Source organism: Sitophilus oryzae, unplaced genomic scaffold (assembly GCF_002938485.1).
Source record: "Sitophilus oryzae breed Bouriz unplaced genomic scaffold, Soryzae_2.0 scaffold_1604_pilon_pilon, whole genome shotgun sequence".
Lineage (NCBI taxonomy): Eukaryota > Metazoa > Arthropoda > Insecta > Coleoptera > Curculionidae > Sitophilus > Sitophilus oryzae.
Window position 1 is genome coordinate 1,458,369 of NW_022146286.1, and position 19,047 is coordinate 1,477,415.

At 33.9% G+C, this 19,047-nt stretch overlaps 1 protein-coding gene across 1 annotated transcript in view; it reads right to left on the reverse strand.

Moving 5' to 3' along the window:
• Nucleotides 1-195: 195 nt before the first annotated feature.
• The window catches only part of LOC115880025, a 58,044-nt gene continuing 39,192 nt past the window's right edge, over nucleotides 196-19,047 (reverse strand). The window contains exons 28-41 of the mRNA XM_030897136.1: nucleotides 18,507-18,622; nucleotides 18,265-18,448; nucleotides 15,881-16,154; nucleotides 9,980-10,537; nucleotides 9,342-9,463; nucleotides 7,841-8,071; nucleotides 7,390-7,583; nucleotides 6,521-6,632; nucleotides 4,181-4,360; nucleotides 3,997-4,098; nucleotides 3,106-3,505; nucleotides 1,392-1,435; nucleotides 1,163-1,331; nucleotides 196-1,104 (exon numbers count right to left, since the gene is read on the reverse strand). Of these exons, the coding sequence (XP_030752996.1) occupies nucleotides 1,203-1,331; nucleotides 1,392-1,435; nucleotides 3,106-3,505; nucleotides 3,997-4,098; nucleotides 4,181-4,360; nucleotides 6,521-6,632; nucleotides 7,390-7,583; nucleotides 7,841-8,071; nucleotides 9,342-9,463; nucleotides 9,980-10,537; nucleotides 15,881-16,154; nucleotides 18,265-18,448; nucleotides 18,507-18,622 (2,646 nt within the window). The 3' untranslated portion in view covers nucleotides 196-1,104; nucleotides 1,163-1,202. The remainder of the gene's footprint in view (nucleotides 1,105-1,162; nucleotides 1,332-1,391; nucleotides 1,436-3,105; nucleotides 3,506-3,996; nucleotides 4,099-4,180; nucleotides 4,361-6,520; nucleotides 6,633-7,389; nucleotides 7,584-7,840; nucleotides 8,072-9,341; nucleotides 9,464-9,979; nucleotides 10,538-15,880; nucleotides 16,155-18,264; nucleotides 18,449-18,506; nucleotides 18,623-19,047) is intronic.

Below are 19,047 nucleotides of genomic sequence, written 5' to 3' on the forward strand. Positions count from 1 at the left end.
CACCCTGCATATTATTGCATTTTTGGCTTCCTTTCTGATGACTTTACATAATCCTAAGATATTATTAAATATGTTTTGATAGTTTCAGAAATATTAATTAAAAATATATTTTTCAGCCTTTTTTAAAAGAAATATTAAAAATACAACTACAGTAAATACCTAACGTGAAATGTGCTCGAGAAAATTTCGCAATTATTTCCAATGTTTTAATTAATAATCAGGCGGTTTATTCGCCCCATGATACGCCATAATGTGGTTGACTGGTCAGTGATGATTTTACTGTGGAGTCTTCAATGTATCCTTAAAGCCTATTTTTAATGTAGTTTTTAGAGAAGCTTTTTTACCACGTTGAATAAGTTCATGCTACTTGACTTTTATAGCTTTTTCTGTAACATGTATTTCCATTTCAGTGTCCTGAGGATGGAATAAATAAATTCCGAAAGCTTGACCGTTAACAAAGTATATTAATTTTAGTCCAAACCCTTCTGACTGCAACCCCACTAGTTCCTAGATTTTATTTATCACTAGTCAGTCGATACTACTGTCTGCGTAAATACCTAGTAGTTTTAATTTCAGGACATTTCTTGTGTATTTTTAATATTTTTTTTTAAAAGGATGAAAAACATTTTTTTACTTATTAATACATATTTCCGAAACTAGCAAAACATTATTTAATAATATAATAATATCTTAGGAATATATAAAGTGATAAGAAAGGAAGCCGAAAATGCAGAATATACAGGGTATTCCATTTAAAAAATCATCCCGATCCACTCACAATTTTTTGAGCCACCCTGTAGAAGTTAAAGTATTTTCCCGAAATACATCCTAATACATACTTTAGGTTTGCTAATACATACTTTAGGTTGCCAAACCAAACCAAACAGGAAAAACTTTGAACCGTGACAACACCTATTTGCGGCGACTTTTTGATTGGCAGCCTGTTAAAAGTGTATTCCCCTATTCATAAATATACGTAAATAGGGGTTTTCATTAAAAACATGATGAGCGTAATAATCCTGCAGCCGGATCTTGACTATTAGGATTATACAGCCTTCATTCTCACAATATTTTCACTACTTATCCTTCGATACTTCTCGCATTCTATTAGGAAATAATCGTTTAGTAGTGCGAATTGATTATAATAAAAATAAGGTTATACCTTAGATAAAAAAATAATTAAAATTTTTCACGAAAAACTATTACGTGTCTTCTCGGTCTTTTTGTCTCTTGTATTTGCCCATGTACTCTAGCTGTTGCCGTCTGTGAGCTTCCATCAGAGCATTTAGTTCGGCTTTCTGTCGGTTGAGCATTTCTTCGAATGTTTCCTCCTAAGCAAAAAAAATATTCATTTAGGTAATTTCTATAAAGAGCAAAAAAGCTGCACTTACTGTAACTTGAGACTTTTCTTCCCCATCTTCCGATGCTATTTCACCTACAAAACAATAAAATATTTTATTCAAAAATCATACTGCTAGATATTTTACAGGCTAATAATATCATCTGAATGTGACAACAAAATTTCAAAAAAGTTCAATGGGTATTTCGTCACTTCTACTGCAAGAAAAAACTACAAAATAAGAGACAACAAATTTGCCTAACGGACAAAACGTTTCGGGAAGTATATCTCTTCCCGTCGTCGGAAGCAAAAAGAAGCAAAAAACACAAAAAACAAAGAAAAAAACTACTTAATATCTAAATACAACTATTCAAGAACACTTTAGCTTTTTTTTTCAACAGATACGTCTATAAAAACCGTTGGCGTTCGGTTAAAATTACATTTGGTTTGTTCCACCCAGCATTTCGGGATCGTTTCGAAATCGTACTCTTGCACTTTGTTAGCATGCGCGGACTTCGAATAGTTTCGTGACGGTGCAAAAAGTATCAACGTTGGAACGCTTTGTGGATTGTTTTCGGAACTGTCAAAAGTGTCAAGCGTGCGTGTATCGATCGGTTTTTTGTTTTTGTTTAGAATTTCATAACATATCCCTATTATTTCTATTTGCAATTTGCAATAATAATAATTATTATTCTTGAAATGGAGAATCAGAATCCAGTAATTATTGGTAAGTGTTGTTTCAACTGTATACTCACTAACTCATTTACCTATCCTCTCTTTTATGCTCCTGTTATGCGTAGTTTCCTGTTATTTCATTGCAGTGGTAGAATCTTTGAACATTATTTTATAAATAAAAAATTAATTAAAATTTCCGAACGATTTAAGTACTCCACACAAACTCACAAGCCAAAGTACTGTATGATCGAAAATAGACGGCGTCAGCGATGGCTCATTTCATGAAGATCGCTGTCATTTTATATGTAAATTTAATGGGAAATGTCATCGATCGTCATTTCCCAGCCAACTGGACGCCGTTTTTTTTTTTCGATCATACGGTATAACGCACACGTATTTGAATTCATAAAAAATAACCAATGCAGAAGCATCAGCCGGACGCCGGACCAGAATCAGCTGTTATAAATCGATAATCCCTGCCAATATGCTTTAATGCGCAAGTCGACCCAAACAGTTCTCAATTTGGACCATGTACCGAAATTACCGTTCTGAAATCGTAACTAAACGATCCCAAGGTAGGTTAGTACGCAAATAGTCCGATAACCGTCAAATCTCGGTTGGAACACATCTGAATTAGTGCGCACGAGCGTGATCGTTTGGTGACGGTTTGGCGGCGGGTTAGAACAAACCTATTATATCGATATAATAATCGATTCCCGAAACGTTGAGCATTTTTTTGTCCGTTAGGCAAATTTGTTTATTAGTAAATCACTGCTGACAGCAGTGTTTACTAAAAAAACTATATCATTTTATAGATTTTCTTCCACTACAAGTGGCGAAATACCCACTGGACTTTTTTGAAGAGATGAATCCGCCACAGAGGTATAGACTTTTTTATAACAGAATGTTTGCAACTACAGTAATAGGAAAAATAGTGTATTGTTTTATTGGTAGGAGAAAAAAAGATACTTTTTGTGGCGAGGCAGAAAAAGTAATTTTTACTCCGAATAACTTTATTTGAAAGAATAAAAAAAATGTAAGGATCAGCCACTTTTGAAAAACACCCGGTATACACGAAATAATTCACTTACCTCCCGTATTTGGTAACGATTTAACCAGCGTCGTTTTCAAGCAATCAAACGTCGTATTGATAACAGTGGTAAAATCTGGTCCTTGTGGAGACTCAAATGCGTGTCCTTCTTGAGACACATTTATCGGTTCACGATTGGTATTCAATGGAAGTCCTTGGGCTGACGACACTGTTTGAATTTGAGGTTTACTCACTACAGTACTATTTACTTGGCCAGCGTCTGGAATTTGACCACTTGTTTGTTCAAAAAATGCATTTGCATTAGTTGCAGTGGTAGTAAAAATGGTTTGATCTATTGCAGGAGACTCGGGAGAAATCTGATTTAATCCTGTAGCATCTACGAGCGTTTGATTAATACGTTCATTCTCTATTGGAAAAGATTTTGACGAATCTTGCAGAGCCTGTAATAAAGAAAATCAGGGGTTATATTATGTAAAGACTTTGAATAAAAAGATTAAGGGAAGGAGATATATTAAACATATCAAAGATTGTACTGTTCAATTCGTGAGGTTTGGAACTTTCGTCACAGATTGTCATTCTCTCTCTTATCCATGTTTATCACATGAAATGGAAATTTTGTGTCAAAAACGTAAGTCCATTATATTGATTACATCGTACGATTATTTTATTCTTTTTATATACTGATCACATGCTGATCACTATTATTACGGCTACATAGGTAGTAGATTAAATTTACAAGAAAGAAAACCCAGAAAAGACCCAGCGGTTCTCAAAATGTAAGTGAAAAATCTTTTACTTTTACTTTTTAAAGTAAAATATCTCGGTTATTTCGAACTTATTTAAAAAAACGGTAAAGAGAAAATATGTTTCTTTTATCGAGATCTACCCTGAAAATATTTGCACTTATTTAAGATTCACCCTGTATATATACCTGGTTAACACTATGTCCAGCATCATGTATTACTTGATTTTTAATTTCATCAGTGTCTGTGGTTTTCTGAAGCATTTGCAACTGAGCAGCATTGTCAATGATCTAAAAAAAGAGTACATCATTTCAGGAATTGGTCAAAATTGTAAAAACATCTCAAATATTTAAGTAATACTTGATAAGTTACCTGTTGTTTTTCGTTAATATTTTTTAGTTGGCCGTTTAAGTCCCATAGGTCATTATTTGTTGATTCGGGAGCCTCAGAAATGATACCCATTGGAATACTATTCATATTTTGTTGGCCCAACTCCCGGACAGGGGAAAGAACATCTGAAGAGGCGGTAGTACTACTTATTTCTACTCCAAGCTAAAAAATATTTTCTGTAAGTACTATCTACTAGGGTTGGGTTACAGATCAATATACATATCAAAGGGGACATGGAGAACTCTTAACACGCTGTGTCTATGTGTACTAAATATATGATTTAAGTACACGGAATATGGGGCTACAGTATACGTTAAATTTTTACTAGTAATAAATTCTTCTTAGGTCGCCGTCTCCCTTCGGAGATTGAGCAAGAGAGATCAATCTTCGGAGATTGAGTTTCAGAGAGTGTCCAACTCTCAGAGCCGTAGAGAAATATTGGAGAGATGTAGCAAAGCAGCATACGTATGCGTAATTCGAGGCTTAAATCTCGGCTGGAGAAGAGGGTTTTCATGGAAGCAAAAGTATGTCTGGCCTGTTCGACCTTCGTAAGAATCCCAGTTTTGGGGTCGCAAGCGTCGTTAGCGAGAGCTCCTAGATATATTATGGACTATACTTGTTCTACCGCCTTGTTGTTAATTCTGAGGACTGCATTTTCCGATGTTTTGAAAAATAAAAGTGGCTTTTAAGTGTAAAAGCCGCAGCGATAAGACAGAGCAAGGAGTTACGTTTCATAGGTAAATAAACAGTCCAATCCACCTTTTTAGCGTTTTTTTGTTGAAATCGATAATTATTTTTCTGATATTATATGTAGTTGATATGTGTCGATTCTAGTTTTGTACCTTTGTTAACATTTTAATACGTTTTTCGTAATTAATTAGTATGGTACCACCGCATACACCATAGGCGTAGTCAAAAGATTAGATGTCAAAGAATTTAGATACGTTAATTTGACTTACCTGCTTCAGTAGCGTATCGGATGTTTGTGTTAATAAATACTTATTATAACTTATCTATTTTTATTAGAATTATATATTTTTATAACAATTTTAATAACTACCAACATTTATTCACAACGTAAAATAAAACAACAAATTATTGAGTACCCCACGTCTACCCTGCATCATAGGTTACATTTTTTAAATAAAATTAGAACGACACTGATAAACCGGAATTTAAGTCGGCCATATTTGAGGCCCATCGCGGTGTACCTAAGATTTTTGATATGCTCCTTCCTTAGTCTTCTTATTCAAAGGTTAGACCATTTCTAGTTATTAATTAAATTTAAAATCTTGTGTATTTGCAAGAGCATTTTGGGAAATATTATGAATTTTATGCGTGATTCGTTCTTTGACATTTTGGAACTCCTTGACATTTTGGAATTTCCGAAAATTTCAATAGATGTTCTTCCGAACCAACGACGCAGATCTTTAAGCCAGGAATTATGTCTTCTTCCCACTGATCTCCTGCCCTACTGTAGCTTTCTTTCCGTAACTGTTGATAAGAGCTCTTTATCTTTGCCCAAACGCCTGAACACCTCCACATTCGTTACTCTATCTATCCAGGGTACACACAGTACACAACAAGTACTATGTCTGATCCAACTCTCAGAGCCGTAGAGAAAAATTGGAAAGACGTAGCAACGCGGCATACATACAGCAACGTAGTATGCGCAGTTCGAGGTTTAGAATCTCGGCTGGAGAAGAGGATTTTCATGAAAACAAAAGTACGTCATGTCTGTTCGATCTTCGTAAAAATCCAAATTTTTGGGGTCGCAAGCGTCGTTAGCGAGGGCTCCTAGATATATTATGGACTATAGTTGTACCACCTTGTTAATTCTGAGGACCGCATTTTCCGATGTTTTGAAAAATAAAAGTGGCTTTCAAGTGTAAAAGCCGCAGCGATAAGACAGAGCAAGGAGTTACGTTTCATAGGTAAATAAACAGTCCACTCCACCTTTTTAGCGTTTTTTTTTGTTGAAATCGATAATTATTTTTCTGATATTATATGTAGTTGATATGTGTCGATTCTAGTTTTGTACCTTTTGTTAACATTTTAATACGTTCTTTTCGTAATTAATTAGTATGGTACCACCGCATACACCATAGGCGTAGTCAAAACATTGGTCAAAAATATAAATATCTCCTGTTGTTAAGAAAAATATGTGCCATGGCACTGCTTGGAGGTATGATAACAATTTGGTCGAAGGTATTATGCGTTCTTGTATTCTTTAGTCATTGATAAAAATATATAATAGGTTTATGACAAATGACAATAAAGTAATTGAATTGTGATAATTTAGAATCATTAAGTTTTATTTACCGTTAAATTCTGTACAGCTGGAGCTGGTGTTGTTACTGGTTTATTTTGAACATCATTATAGAAACTTGCATCATCCTTAACTTCTTGTTGAGGAGTGGACGGTTGACTAGTTCTAAAAACAATTTCAATAATTTAAAAAGTGTTAAGCAAGGTATATTTAAAATTATTTTTGAGTATACAGTGTTACATAAAATTGTGGCAGATATACAGACCGGACCACCGTAGTAGTAACATAGGCAGAACCGGACGAATTAGCGTATACCCGTCCGCCGGATAAAAAGCAGGCGAAAAAATGCGATAAAATAAAAATAGGTATTATTAGTATATGTGATAAGAATGTTACAGAATTTGTATTTATTTGTGTTTTAATAGCCAAAACGAATACATAGATTGTCGCTACGCTCTCGTGTAAAATTTATTTTTTAAGTAAAATAATGGATGTTTACGAAGTTCGTGAGAAAATTCAAATTGTAAATTGTAAAATGGTATTTTCAAAATAGGTCATATCGGGATATACAAACAATTTTTCCACAAACTTTTGTAAACAGGCCAATTCCATCTTTACCTACTATATCAAGAGTTATTAATAATTTTGAAACACATGGGTGCGTGTCCGCACAAAAACACAAAATGCCTGATGTGTTGATTAATGAAGAACAGGAGTTAAAGCAAGTGTTTGGGGTGGTCATAATAGGGCTAATAATCTGGATGAGCTTCAAGTAAAAATATGAGAGGCTTTCCAAACTATTAGCCCTAATATGTTAGCCAATGTCAGACGGGGATTTTACGACCGCATCATTTTTTCTGATAGATTTTATAAAATTCTTTCATATACCATATTAAATGCAATATTTAATAATGTACTTTACCTTTCAATGTGCGTTAGAGAATCTTTTAAAACACAGTGGCCAGTAACAATGTCTTGGTTTGAAATGGAGGATTGATCAATTAATTCCTGAGGTACAAATTGTTGCTGTTGGGATATTTGAATTACATTCTGTCCATTCTCCAAATTTTGTAATGATTCTGATGCAGGTAACTGTTGAGAAGTCTGACCAAACGTCTATAAATATCAAATTATAAGTCAGGACCACATATGTGGCTTGGGGAATCTAGCTAATTTAGTACTGTAGAGAGCTGTCAAAAGATAGTGGTTGAAAAAAAAAGTTAATTAACCAACTTTTAAGGTATAAAATTCAGTAAGTATTTGTAAAATATTCAAATTATTATTATAAACTACATTGAAATTAATATGACAGACAATCGCTGTCAAGGATTTATTAAGGTAACATCGAGGGTAACATATTATCTTTAACTTACAGAAATTGCCTGCTCGTAGGACGGTACTTGTGCTTGGGAAATATCCACTGACATTTGGGAAGATAAATTAGCTTGCAACGGTTGCTGAGATACTATAGTTTGTTGTTGCTGAGGCATAGGAAGCGGCACAGACGGAATAAACTCAGCCATTTCTTGAGGTTCCGGTGTTTGTAGTATAGAGGGTATGGAAGTAGTCTGAGGTTCAGATTCTGAAGGGTTTACCATTGGAACCTAAAAATACAGCATTTTAGAACATAACTTTAAATATACTAAGGGCTGACAAAGGTTAGTCTTGGGTCGAGATTTCCGTATGTAAGAAGAGTACAATGCGTTTATAATGTACTGAACAAAGAGAGAACAGAAACTGTGCACATTGCTAAGAGACGTGGAAGGGGATATAGCAGATTTGTCGCAGTTGACCGGTCGACCCAATCAGTACCTCTGTCAGTACTTAGAGTTCTAGGGGAAGGTGTACGTCATGCGTTCAGTTTCACGATTTAATTACGTCTCGTGATACTTTATTTGTTTATTTATTAACGAGTCGTTGTAATTTTCTCTATAGCTTGAAAATTTTTAAGTGCAAGCTAGAAATACTTGCATTTTTGGTAAAAATAAGTGGAATTGAGTTGGTTTTCGACAGTGGTCGGGCTATTAGAACTCTGAATTCAAAAATCGATATCTCTAGTTTTTTCAAAAACTTTCTTAATATTCCTGCTGTACTTTCTTCGTAGACAGTAAGTGAAAATCTTTATCAATAAAAAAATTACACGACTGCTGAAAATTGCTATGCTCTAAAAGTAAATAGATGGGTTGTTTACAATTTTTGAATGGCAAAAACAACCTTATCGAATTTTTCTTATTTAAATATATTGTAAAAGATCCTACCTCCAAAATAAAAAAAAGTTTCAATATCTAAAGTGTTTCTTGAGTTATGGCGTGTTATGTGTTAAAAAGTTGAGTTTTTAAATTATCGCGATTACTGACGTTTTCTCGTTATAAAAAATGATACCTTAAAGATATCCTTATAATTCCATTTCAGATGCTCAGAAACATTTCTAATGATTTTATCTAGTTATCTATTCGAAAAAAAGTCTATTAAAAATAAGCGGTTTGCGATCGTGATTTTACTTTAGTTGATAGGGAAAGGCGTACCGGCAACGCCGCAACAGCACTCCGTCTCATTTCTCTCACTCCGACTTAATAAGATCCCTATGCGGTTTACTTCCACACATGTAAATACCGACCCAAGAGTAACAGTTGCCAGCTACAGGATGAGTCAACGACAGAATAACGTTCAATATTTATTTTTTTAAAGTTATGAAAAAAGTTAAATAGAAAAGTCAGAACCTTAAAATTAGCGGTATAGATTAGTGGATTCAATTTAGCGTAGAAGTTTGTTCTTCTAATTTCAATGTATAGATCATATAAAATAAACTTTTAGGCACGTGATTAAGTTTGATCGGCACAGCGTTGAATCGCCCTGTACAAAACGCCAACTTACCTCAACAGTACTGGACACTATTTTTGTCTCACTTTCTTCTTTCTTCGGATGATTACTGTTCTTTAAATGTTCCAAACTAATTTTCAGTTGTTCAATAGTGTTGATCAATTCAGGACCGCATACTATAATAATAACAACCAAATTATAGTTTTATAAACGTTTTATAACTATAGGGAAATTAATAAAAAAGTAAAATTAAATTTAAGGCGCACATTTTCCTTTTTCTTATAATGTAATATCCTGATTAAAAAAAAGAGAAGCTAATTATACTCTCTAAATGAACTACCATCAGTTATTATTGTTTCTACGACTAGAATCGGCTGCTAATGGAAAAAAAAATTATAAAATTCTCTTTTTCATGTACACTCAGATGCAAAAAAACGCAACGGAAAAATGTTTGCTCAGGTTTAAAATGTTATACATATTTTTTTTTATTTTTAGACCTATTTCCACAATTTTTTTAGCAAACTGTATATAAATATATCAACTTTAATTCCTAAACTTAGTTTATTATAAACTTTAGTATTTAACTCATTATACTACAGGGTTAATTGAAGATTTGTTTTTTATCAAGTGATTAAGAGAGTTCCAGGATATATGACGTGACGTTAAATGATGGCTGAACATTCTATACATACCAAGTTCTCCCTTTGACATGGTACTATCCTCCTTTAAACTGCACACGCTAATTTTCTGTTCCATAGCCTTCTCTCCGTCTAATCGGATACATTCCAGTGGCGCCGAATTTTTTCTTGTTGGTATATTAACATTGTGTACCGTCTGCTCGGGTGGCTGCATTGTATGTGACTGAAAAACCACCTGTTCTGTAGTACTAGTAGCTTGAGTTGGTAGCTGATCGTTTGGAGACAACGTAGAAGAATCAATCTGGTTATATTCCACTATAGTCGGAGATAAAATGACTTTCTCGGAAGCATTTTTCTCCAAAGTTTGTGCTTCTAATTCAATTTTTAATGCATTGCCTTTATCTTGGCTATTGTAACCGGCGTTCTCTACATATTTTGGTACGTCTAACTGTCCACTCAAGACTGGACTAACCAAGAATCTAGAGATTTTTCGTTTAGGAGATCTAACTGATAGATTTTCATCTTTATTTTCGGTAGTTTTTTCTCCTTTTTCAACGATAACTTGAATAATTTTTTCGACTGGTTTATTATCTTGTTTAGTCGGTAATGTTTCTGCAAAATAAAATTGAAAATTAATTCTTCTTTAAGTAATTGAAACGATTTAAAAAAAAATGTTTGTGTACTATGTGCGCATATTTGAAGTGAAACTTCTTACTAACAGCTATTAAATTGAAGACATGGAACAACCTTTGAATAAGAAGACTTAGGAAGGAGCATAATGCTATCCATGTATTCATGCATGGTGGGCGGAAAAGGCACCATAAAAGCTCTCTAGGGTGGGGATCCTTGACAGTTCTGTTTGACCATTCATTTGACACATTTGAATTTGATTTGAAATTTTGTGGATTTGTCAGTCTTTACGGAGCTGATTTTATGTTATTTATTATTTATTCTACTACTGATAGTTGTATAAAGGTAGTAAATCTAGATGGAATTTGTGGCCGAACTTAAATTAACAGTGACACTATCGCGATTTATCGAAAAAGACTCTAAAATAGTTGGTTGTGTAGCGTACGGTAGATCTCTGCAAAAATTGAGTGAAATAATGGAACAACTTTTCGCTAGTAAGTGACTATATAATATACATACGTGTAGTAAACCGATCATTTATGAAATTCACTTAAATTAACTAAATTATATATTTTTCTTGCATTTTAGCTTTTATTTATTACTTGTCAAAATTTAGATGTCAAAGAATTTAGATTTTGATTTAGATACGTTAATTTGACTTACCTGCTGCAGTAGCGTATCGGATGTTTGTGTTAATAAATACTTATTATAACTTATCTATTTTTATTAGAATTATATATTTTTATAACAATTTTAATAACTACCAACATTTATTCACAACGTAAAATAAAACAACAAATTATTGAGTCTACCCCACGTCTACTCTACATCATAGTTTTACATTTTTAAATAAAATTAGAGCGACACTGATAAACCGGAATTTAAGTCGGCCATATTTGAGGCCCATCGCGGTGTACCTAAGATTTTTGATATGCTCCTTCCTTAGTCTTCTTATTCAAAGTCCACCAAAATCTATACCCACATTTGTGAATGATCGAGCGACTTGAAGTCTTTCTTTGGGAAGATCTGCCATTAACTGGAAACTGGTCGAGCACTAAATCTGTAGCAGATGTGACAATTGTGGATGATTCGTTTTACTTCTCTAAGACCATTTAATGGCCAGAAACGCAGTCTAATGTTAGATAGTGTATTTTGAGAGCCAGCATGTAAAAGCCTTAAGTGTTCTTTTTTAAGCAATAATTGTACTACGTGATTCTTTGATGGCAAAAGGCTTAGAAATTTTTGTTCGTAAGAGACATTTGCATTGGAGAGTCTTCCACCGACTCTTAGGGTACGAACATAGTGGAGGCAGGTTTGCCGCTTACCGGTAGTCGGCGTCAATCTGGGTACCTATTCTTGACATCGTTCGCAACTTTGCGTATACGCATCACGAGTATTGTTATAAACAGGGTATCCCAGAAATAAGTGCAAGTATTTTAAGGAGCGGTAGATCTCGATAATCTCGATAAAAGAAACATATTTTCTCATTATCGTTTTTCAAATAAGTCCAAAATAACGGAGTTATTTTACTTTGAAAATTTCCAAAAAATATTTTTTGATAAAATTTTGAGAACCACTGGATCTTTTCTGCATTTTCTTTCTTGTAACTTTAATCTACTACCTATGTTGCCATATTATCAAGAAATTATTTTCTTTAAATAAAAACTAAAAAATTTCAAAAAATTTTCAAAAATTCCGAATTTTCAAAAAAATTATTTAGAAAAAAGCCTCATTGGCGTGTTTCTGGGGTTGAACTATACTACCAGTTAAGTTAAAATACTTGCACTTATTTCTGGGACACCCTGTATATGGGTACATCGTAGCGCCGCGCCGCGCCGCCTCGCGCTTATAACCTTGAAAAATTTAAAGCGTGTTATCAAATCGGCTAGTTCACAGTGAAAGCAGGCAGATGGCAGGCAGGCACCGTCAACCAGCGTTCATCGGCGTTCTCGCTTTTACCGGAACGAAAATTTATTTATTTCTGCTTTTAACGCGCCGACGGCGCACAGAGGGTATAAAGAACTAAAAGTTGGCCAAAATTATGTTTTATGATTTTTTTGCTTTTTTGCTAGTAATATTAATTATTAGAGGAGAGGTTGCTAATAAAGGGACTAATATGGAACCCCATTTTGTTTTTCCTACACAATATTTTTTCCACTACTCTGAAACCCTTTCCACCGATCAAATAGGGGCATTCTGTGCAAAACCAAGCAATTAGATGAGGATGCCAGAACAAGAAAGTAATTTGTATATTATAGACGATAATTGAGCGAGGATGGGCGTTATAGGGTAAATACTATTTCCTTTAAGAATCTATTTAAATCAATGTTTTTTTGGCAGTGGCAAATATTGGCAAGATTTTTGTACATATTCCAAAGCTGGAGACTTTAAGCATTGAACGGATACTAATTTCCATGCGGAATATTGCCGAATAGTCTTACACCTTATAAAAATGCCACTGATTTTTAAATACAAAACATTATAAAGAAATAGAATAGAAGAAAAACGTTTCAAAATAAAAATATGGCATAAAACAGGACTTGCCAGCTGGCTCTGTATCCATGATGACAGTTATTATAAACAATTTGCAAAAAAGCACTACAAACAATTCCACTATTTTATAATCTTAGAAATATTCAGAATACACTCAAGATAATTCATACTTATAATTGAAATATATTATTTATTTGATAGTCAACTTACGACTTAAAAAAGCTAATAAACGCGCTTATATTTAGTATTTATAGATTTGTATTCAGTTAAGATAAAAAATGAAAATAAAAATATTTCACTTTTGGCCAGGTTTATAGACCAAACACCCCTATGTGCGGCGCCGGCGCGGCGGCAGCGGCGTTTGAATATGGTTAGGTTAGGTTAGGTTAGTTAATCAGGTAAATTTCCTCTTAATTAACTACTTCCGAACCCTGCTCGCATCTCCGAAAAAGCCTTATAACAATACACGGCATATACGCAAAGTTACGCATCACGTGTATTGTTATATGGCTTTTCGAAGATGCGAGATGTGGTCAAGAATAGGTCCCCAGAGACGGCGCTGGTAGCCGGATAAAACAACAAATTATTGAGTCTACCCCACGTCTACCCTACATCATAGTTTTACATTTTTTAAATAAAATTAGAACGACACTGATAAACCGGAATTTAAGTCGGCCATATTTGAGGCCCATCGCGGTGTACCTAAGATTTTTGATATGCTCCTTCCTTAGTCTTCTTATTCAAAGGGAACAACTATTAAATTGAAAGACATGTTTAAAAAAGTGTAGTTTGAAATGTTGAAAAAGTAATAATAACGTGTAACAAATAGTTTTTTGCGTGTAACAAATAGTTTTTTACGCCTAACAAATATTTTATTATACGTAAAAAATAGTTTTTACGTGTAACAAATAGTTTTATACCCGTAAAATAAAAAAAATATAAATAATTTAAAGTACTAAAATATGAATATTTTTGATAAACACGTGGACTGTTTACAAATACACGTCGCGTCACTACGTATTTCTAAAGCCGGACTCTATTTCTAAAGCGTCACTACGGTATTTCTAAAGACGACTCGTGTACTTGGCAAGTACAGAATGTCCCATTTTGGTTGAAATCATAGGGTATCTCCATTATGAAGTTAGAAGGGTGCGGTTTGCACAAACCTGTCCCACTTTTTTGTCAAACGGAAGATGCTGTAAACAAAATTTTCATAGCGCTCTTCGTTTCTGAGCTACAGGGTCTTTTCGAAAATTTTGCAGTTTAGGACAGCCCCCCTATCTCCGTTATTGTGGATGATATCGAGAAGGTGAAAACTGATTCTTGTAGAACTTTTTACGTAGAACACAGTGGCGTAGTCTGTTTTTCTACAGAAAAAATATTTTTGAAAATATGAACTAAAGTTATATTTTTTCAAACGGAACATCCTGTATATTTATAAATCATATGATGCGTCTTGCTATGAGCTTCTCAAAAATATATATCACTCTATATTTATTTTCACTTTTTACTTCAATATTTAAAATATATCATTTTTTTTATTAGTAGGCAGTGATAAATAACAAAAAATCAAAAAGGTATTTACAAAAATAGTCATACACACATTAAAATTTTATTTGGAATTGATATATTTTACTTTTGAACTGTTACCACTGAATCTCTGAATATATTTTTCTTTCTTTATAACGGAATTTATTATAACGGGATGAGTTTGCAAATATCTAAAAGCTTGCATTATTAAAGCATTTTCTTCAAAGTTCGACATTGTTGTAGTTGCCACAATATATTATTTCATATTTTAAAAATCCCCAAAATCAGAAATCAAGAACGGCCAAATCCGGGAATCAGGGAGGCTATCATATGGATCCATTAGTAATTCATTGATTTGAGAAATAATAATTTAACAAAATTCTAACATTTTCAAAGTTGTTTGGTTTGGTTTGGAAGAGAAAAGCCCCATCTTGCTGAAAGTACCTATATTTTACATAAATTAGCTAAAGGAATATCTAAAAGTTCCGATAGCCAAAGAGACAGATAGCAGTATACTTTTAATAATTCTTTATTTTTTTTATTATCAATCATGGCCTACTAATAAATATGAACTTTTAATAAAAACTTTTAAATATTGCAGTAAATAGTGATAGAGTGATATATATTTTTGAGAAGCTTATGACAAACCAAATCATATAATTTATAAATATACAATCATATAATTTATAAATATACAATCATATAATTTATAAATATACAATCATATAATTTATAAATATACAATCATATAATTTATAAATATACCATTTAAAAAAACATAACTTTAGTTCATATCTTCGAAAATATTATTTTAGTAGAATAACAGACTACGTCACTGTAGTCTCCGTAAAAAGTTCTACAATAAACGGTTTTCACCTTCTCTCGATATCTTTCGCAGTAACAGAGATACAGGGGGTGTCCCAAATTGCAAAATTTTCAAAAAGCACCCTGTACCTCAGAAACAAAGACAGTCATGAAAATTTTGTTTACAGTAGCTTTCGTTTAACAAAAGTGGGACAGGTTCACATCCTTTTATCTTCACTAATAACGGACATACCGTATGATTTCAACCAAAATGGGACACCCTCTACACCAATATTTGCGTACTTGGCAAGTATACCATCTTTCATCTTTGTAAACATTTTTTTCATTTGTAATCAACAAGCTTAGCGCTCACGCGGCGCGACGAGTGACGAACAATTGCTCAAGTAAACCACTCTCACAACATGGCAAAAATACCCCAATAACAAATGTTTGTCAAGTAACCTAATCTAATAATAATAGAAGTCTAAAATACCATACCTTGAGATGTTGTTCCTAAAAATTCAGGAGGATTAGAATCAACTGGCGCAGATAGCTGATCATTTTTCATTTCTATTTTTGGTTCTGTTAATTCATTTTTAGCTTCGTCTTTCCCAACCGACATAACAAAAACTTTTAGATTCACTTTCTGTCCAGGAACCAGCTGAAGCGATTCTTTTTGTTTTAAACTCTCCGTTAATTCATTCTTTAGAGTATCAGCATGATCAGGAATATCTTCTTTGAATCCTTTGCATATATTTTTCTTACTGGGTGCCTAATATTATAAATAAACAGATTAGATCAACCTATTATTATAATCTTATACACTGACAATCTTAAAATTTTCATGTACAGGGTGTCCCATTTTCGGGTGATTTAGTACAGAGTTTCTCGTTTAAGAGTAGAGATACAAAGATGCGGTTTTCATACTACTGTGGTACTTTTTATGAAACTAAAGATGCTACATACAGATTTGTTCTAGGCTTCTTAGTTCCTGAAATACAAAGCGAATTTGAAAATGTTGCAAGGTGAAAACAGTTCCGCAGAGTTTTTCACGTATAATCCAGTGGCATTGGCTGATTAGTGGCTGTTAGTTGTCATTTTCGAAATTTGACTCAAATTTATGTTTTTTTTAATGGGACACCCTGTATATTATTTGTTTTATTTCATTTGCCTTGTTATGAGCTTTCTAAAAATATAATATAATCTATAGAATGTTTAGCCATCGTTCAATGTCACGTCATGTATTGTCGAACTCTCTCGACCAATGTCAAAATTAAAAATTGATTTTTGCTGCCAAACAAAATTCATTTTTTTATTGCAAAAATGTCTCAAAGATTTAACTAAAATGAACAAGAGCTAAGCTTATTAATTATTTTTCTCGAGAAAGAGACGCCGAATATAAATGTTTCTAAGACAAAGTTCATGGTCTTCAGCCGTCAGCCATACCTCAACGCGTCACTACAGATAAATGGACAAAACGTTGAAAGAGTATCCAATTTTAAATACCTGGGATGCTACATCACATCCTTGGATGCTACATCATCAGGGAAATTACATGCAGGATTGAATCAGTCCGTACAATATTTCAGAAGATGAGATCACTGTTTTGTAACGATAGTGTAAACTTAAAGCTGAGACAGAATGATTAAATGTTACATCTGGTCTGTGCTGTTATACGGAACTGAAATCTGGACACTCAAAGCCGCCACAATCAACCGGAAGCATTTGAAATGTGGTAACATAGACGAATGCTTAGAATACCATGGGTGGCTATGCAAAGAAATGAAGCAGTCTTAAACAGGGCAAAGGCAGTTCGTAAACTTTTGACAACAGTTAAATGCCGAAAGCTGTCATACCTTGGCCATGTTCTTAGAGGACATCGTTACTGGATTCTACAACTTATTATGAAGGGAAAAATAGAGGGCCGCAGGGGCGGAGGAAGAAAACAAATCTCCTGGTTGAGGAACATCCGAGAATGGAGAGGCATACATAGCGCCTAACAATTGTTTAAAGTGGCTGAAAACAGGGATCAGCTCGCCATAGTGATTATCAACGTCAGGAGGACCTGACAAGGCACAGTAAGAACACAGATTAGGTATACCATAAGTATACAGATAAAAATCTTGTCCCTAATTCGTGGTACAAAAATTGTTTTTATGACGATGAGCAAACGAGTAAAATTTCCTGTGCGCAAAAATAAACTCGCGTTTAAACAGCGTAATAACTGGGCCGGTCAGGCGCTGTGCACAATTTTAGAGGCCATAAGTGGGCGTGCTATATGCGCAAACTAGTAACCTAACTAGTGCGCGACTCCGAAAATTGGAACCACGAAAAACAATGCTTTTGGCGATAAGTTTATAATCTGTGGTAAGAAGAAGAAGAAGAATTTAAACCGCCCGCCTATGTTAAAAAGTTAAATAACGCATTTTTTACCTTATTGTTTATGAAAATAATTATAGGGTATATTATATTTTTAGAAAGCTCATAATACGGCAAATAAATAAAAAAAAATATACAGGGTAATCTATTTAAAAAAAAAAGTTTGGATCATATTTAAAGAACGGCAACTTCTAGTGAAAATCTAGTTACGCCACTGAATTCTACGTGAAAAACTCTATGGGTCTCAATTTTCACCTTTTCGATAAGTTATAAGATAACCGAGATACGAAGGGGGTCAAAAATACAACTATTTCAAATTCACCCTGTATTTCAAGAACAAAGGGCTAGGATAAACATGCGTGTAGCTTCTTTAGTTTCTTCTTTGTACTCATAAACGAGAAACGCTGAAAAACACGAAAACGGGACACCCTGTACATGAAAATTTTGTGTCGGTCAGCGTATAATAAATAAAAAAAAACATAAAAATAAATCAAAATACATACCGAAGAAAGGTCCGTCGTAGCGATCAGGTAATCGTCGCTGTTTGAACTGACATTCGACAGTTCTAAGGGATTCTGGTTATTATTGTTGTTCGAATTCGTTATGTACGTATGTTCGGGGGTATATTCGGATGCGGTACTTGTTTTTCTTGACACGGTACCACTCGAGTTTAAACTTTCTCGACATCTAAGAAACAAGCACGAATTACAATGAAATGTTCAGACTCGTAGCGCTATAGCAATACCTTAAATTCTGATAGATAGTATCAGTCAATGTAGTTTTGATAGACTGGAAGTCCTCTTGATTCACTTCTAAATAGGCCTGTTTGTTCTCGAGCAGTCGGGTACTAGATTCGTCCTTCTAGAAAAGGAAAGTTCAATCAATTATAGTTACTTTACTACTATAACCACTACCATTATTGCCTATAAAGGGTGTCACAATAATCTGTAGACTCGTTAAGAATATGCTATAAATAGTGATGGGAAAAACCGATTAATTTCAATAATCGAGTACTCGAGTTTCAAGCGATTGCAATAACCGAGTGATCGCTCGATCGAAATATCACTCGTATTTAAAAATACGGTGTTTCATCCGTCGCTTGTTGTAAGTACTCTTTAACCCCAAGCGCCAAGCAGTAAGTTGCGTGCGCAGTGATGAATGGCAAGTAGCAAGTGGCGAGCGATTCCCTTGTCGCATGTCGCTTGATTTAGTTTATTTCAAAGCATTGTCGATGTAGGTCGTAAAATTTTGTCCCTCAGATACGCAACGGATAAATATATATCCCG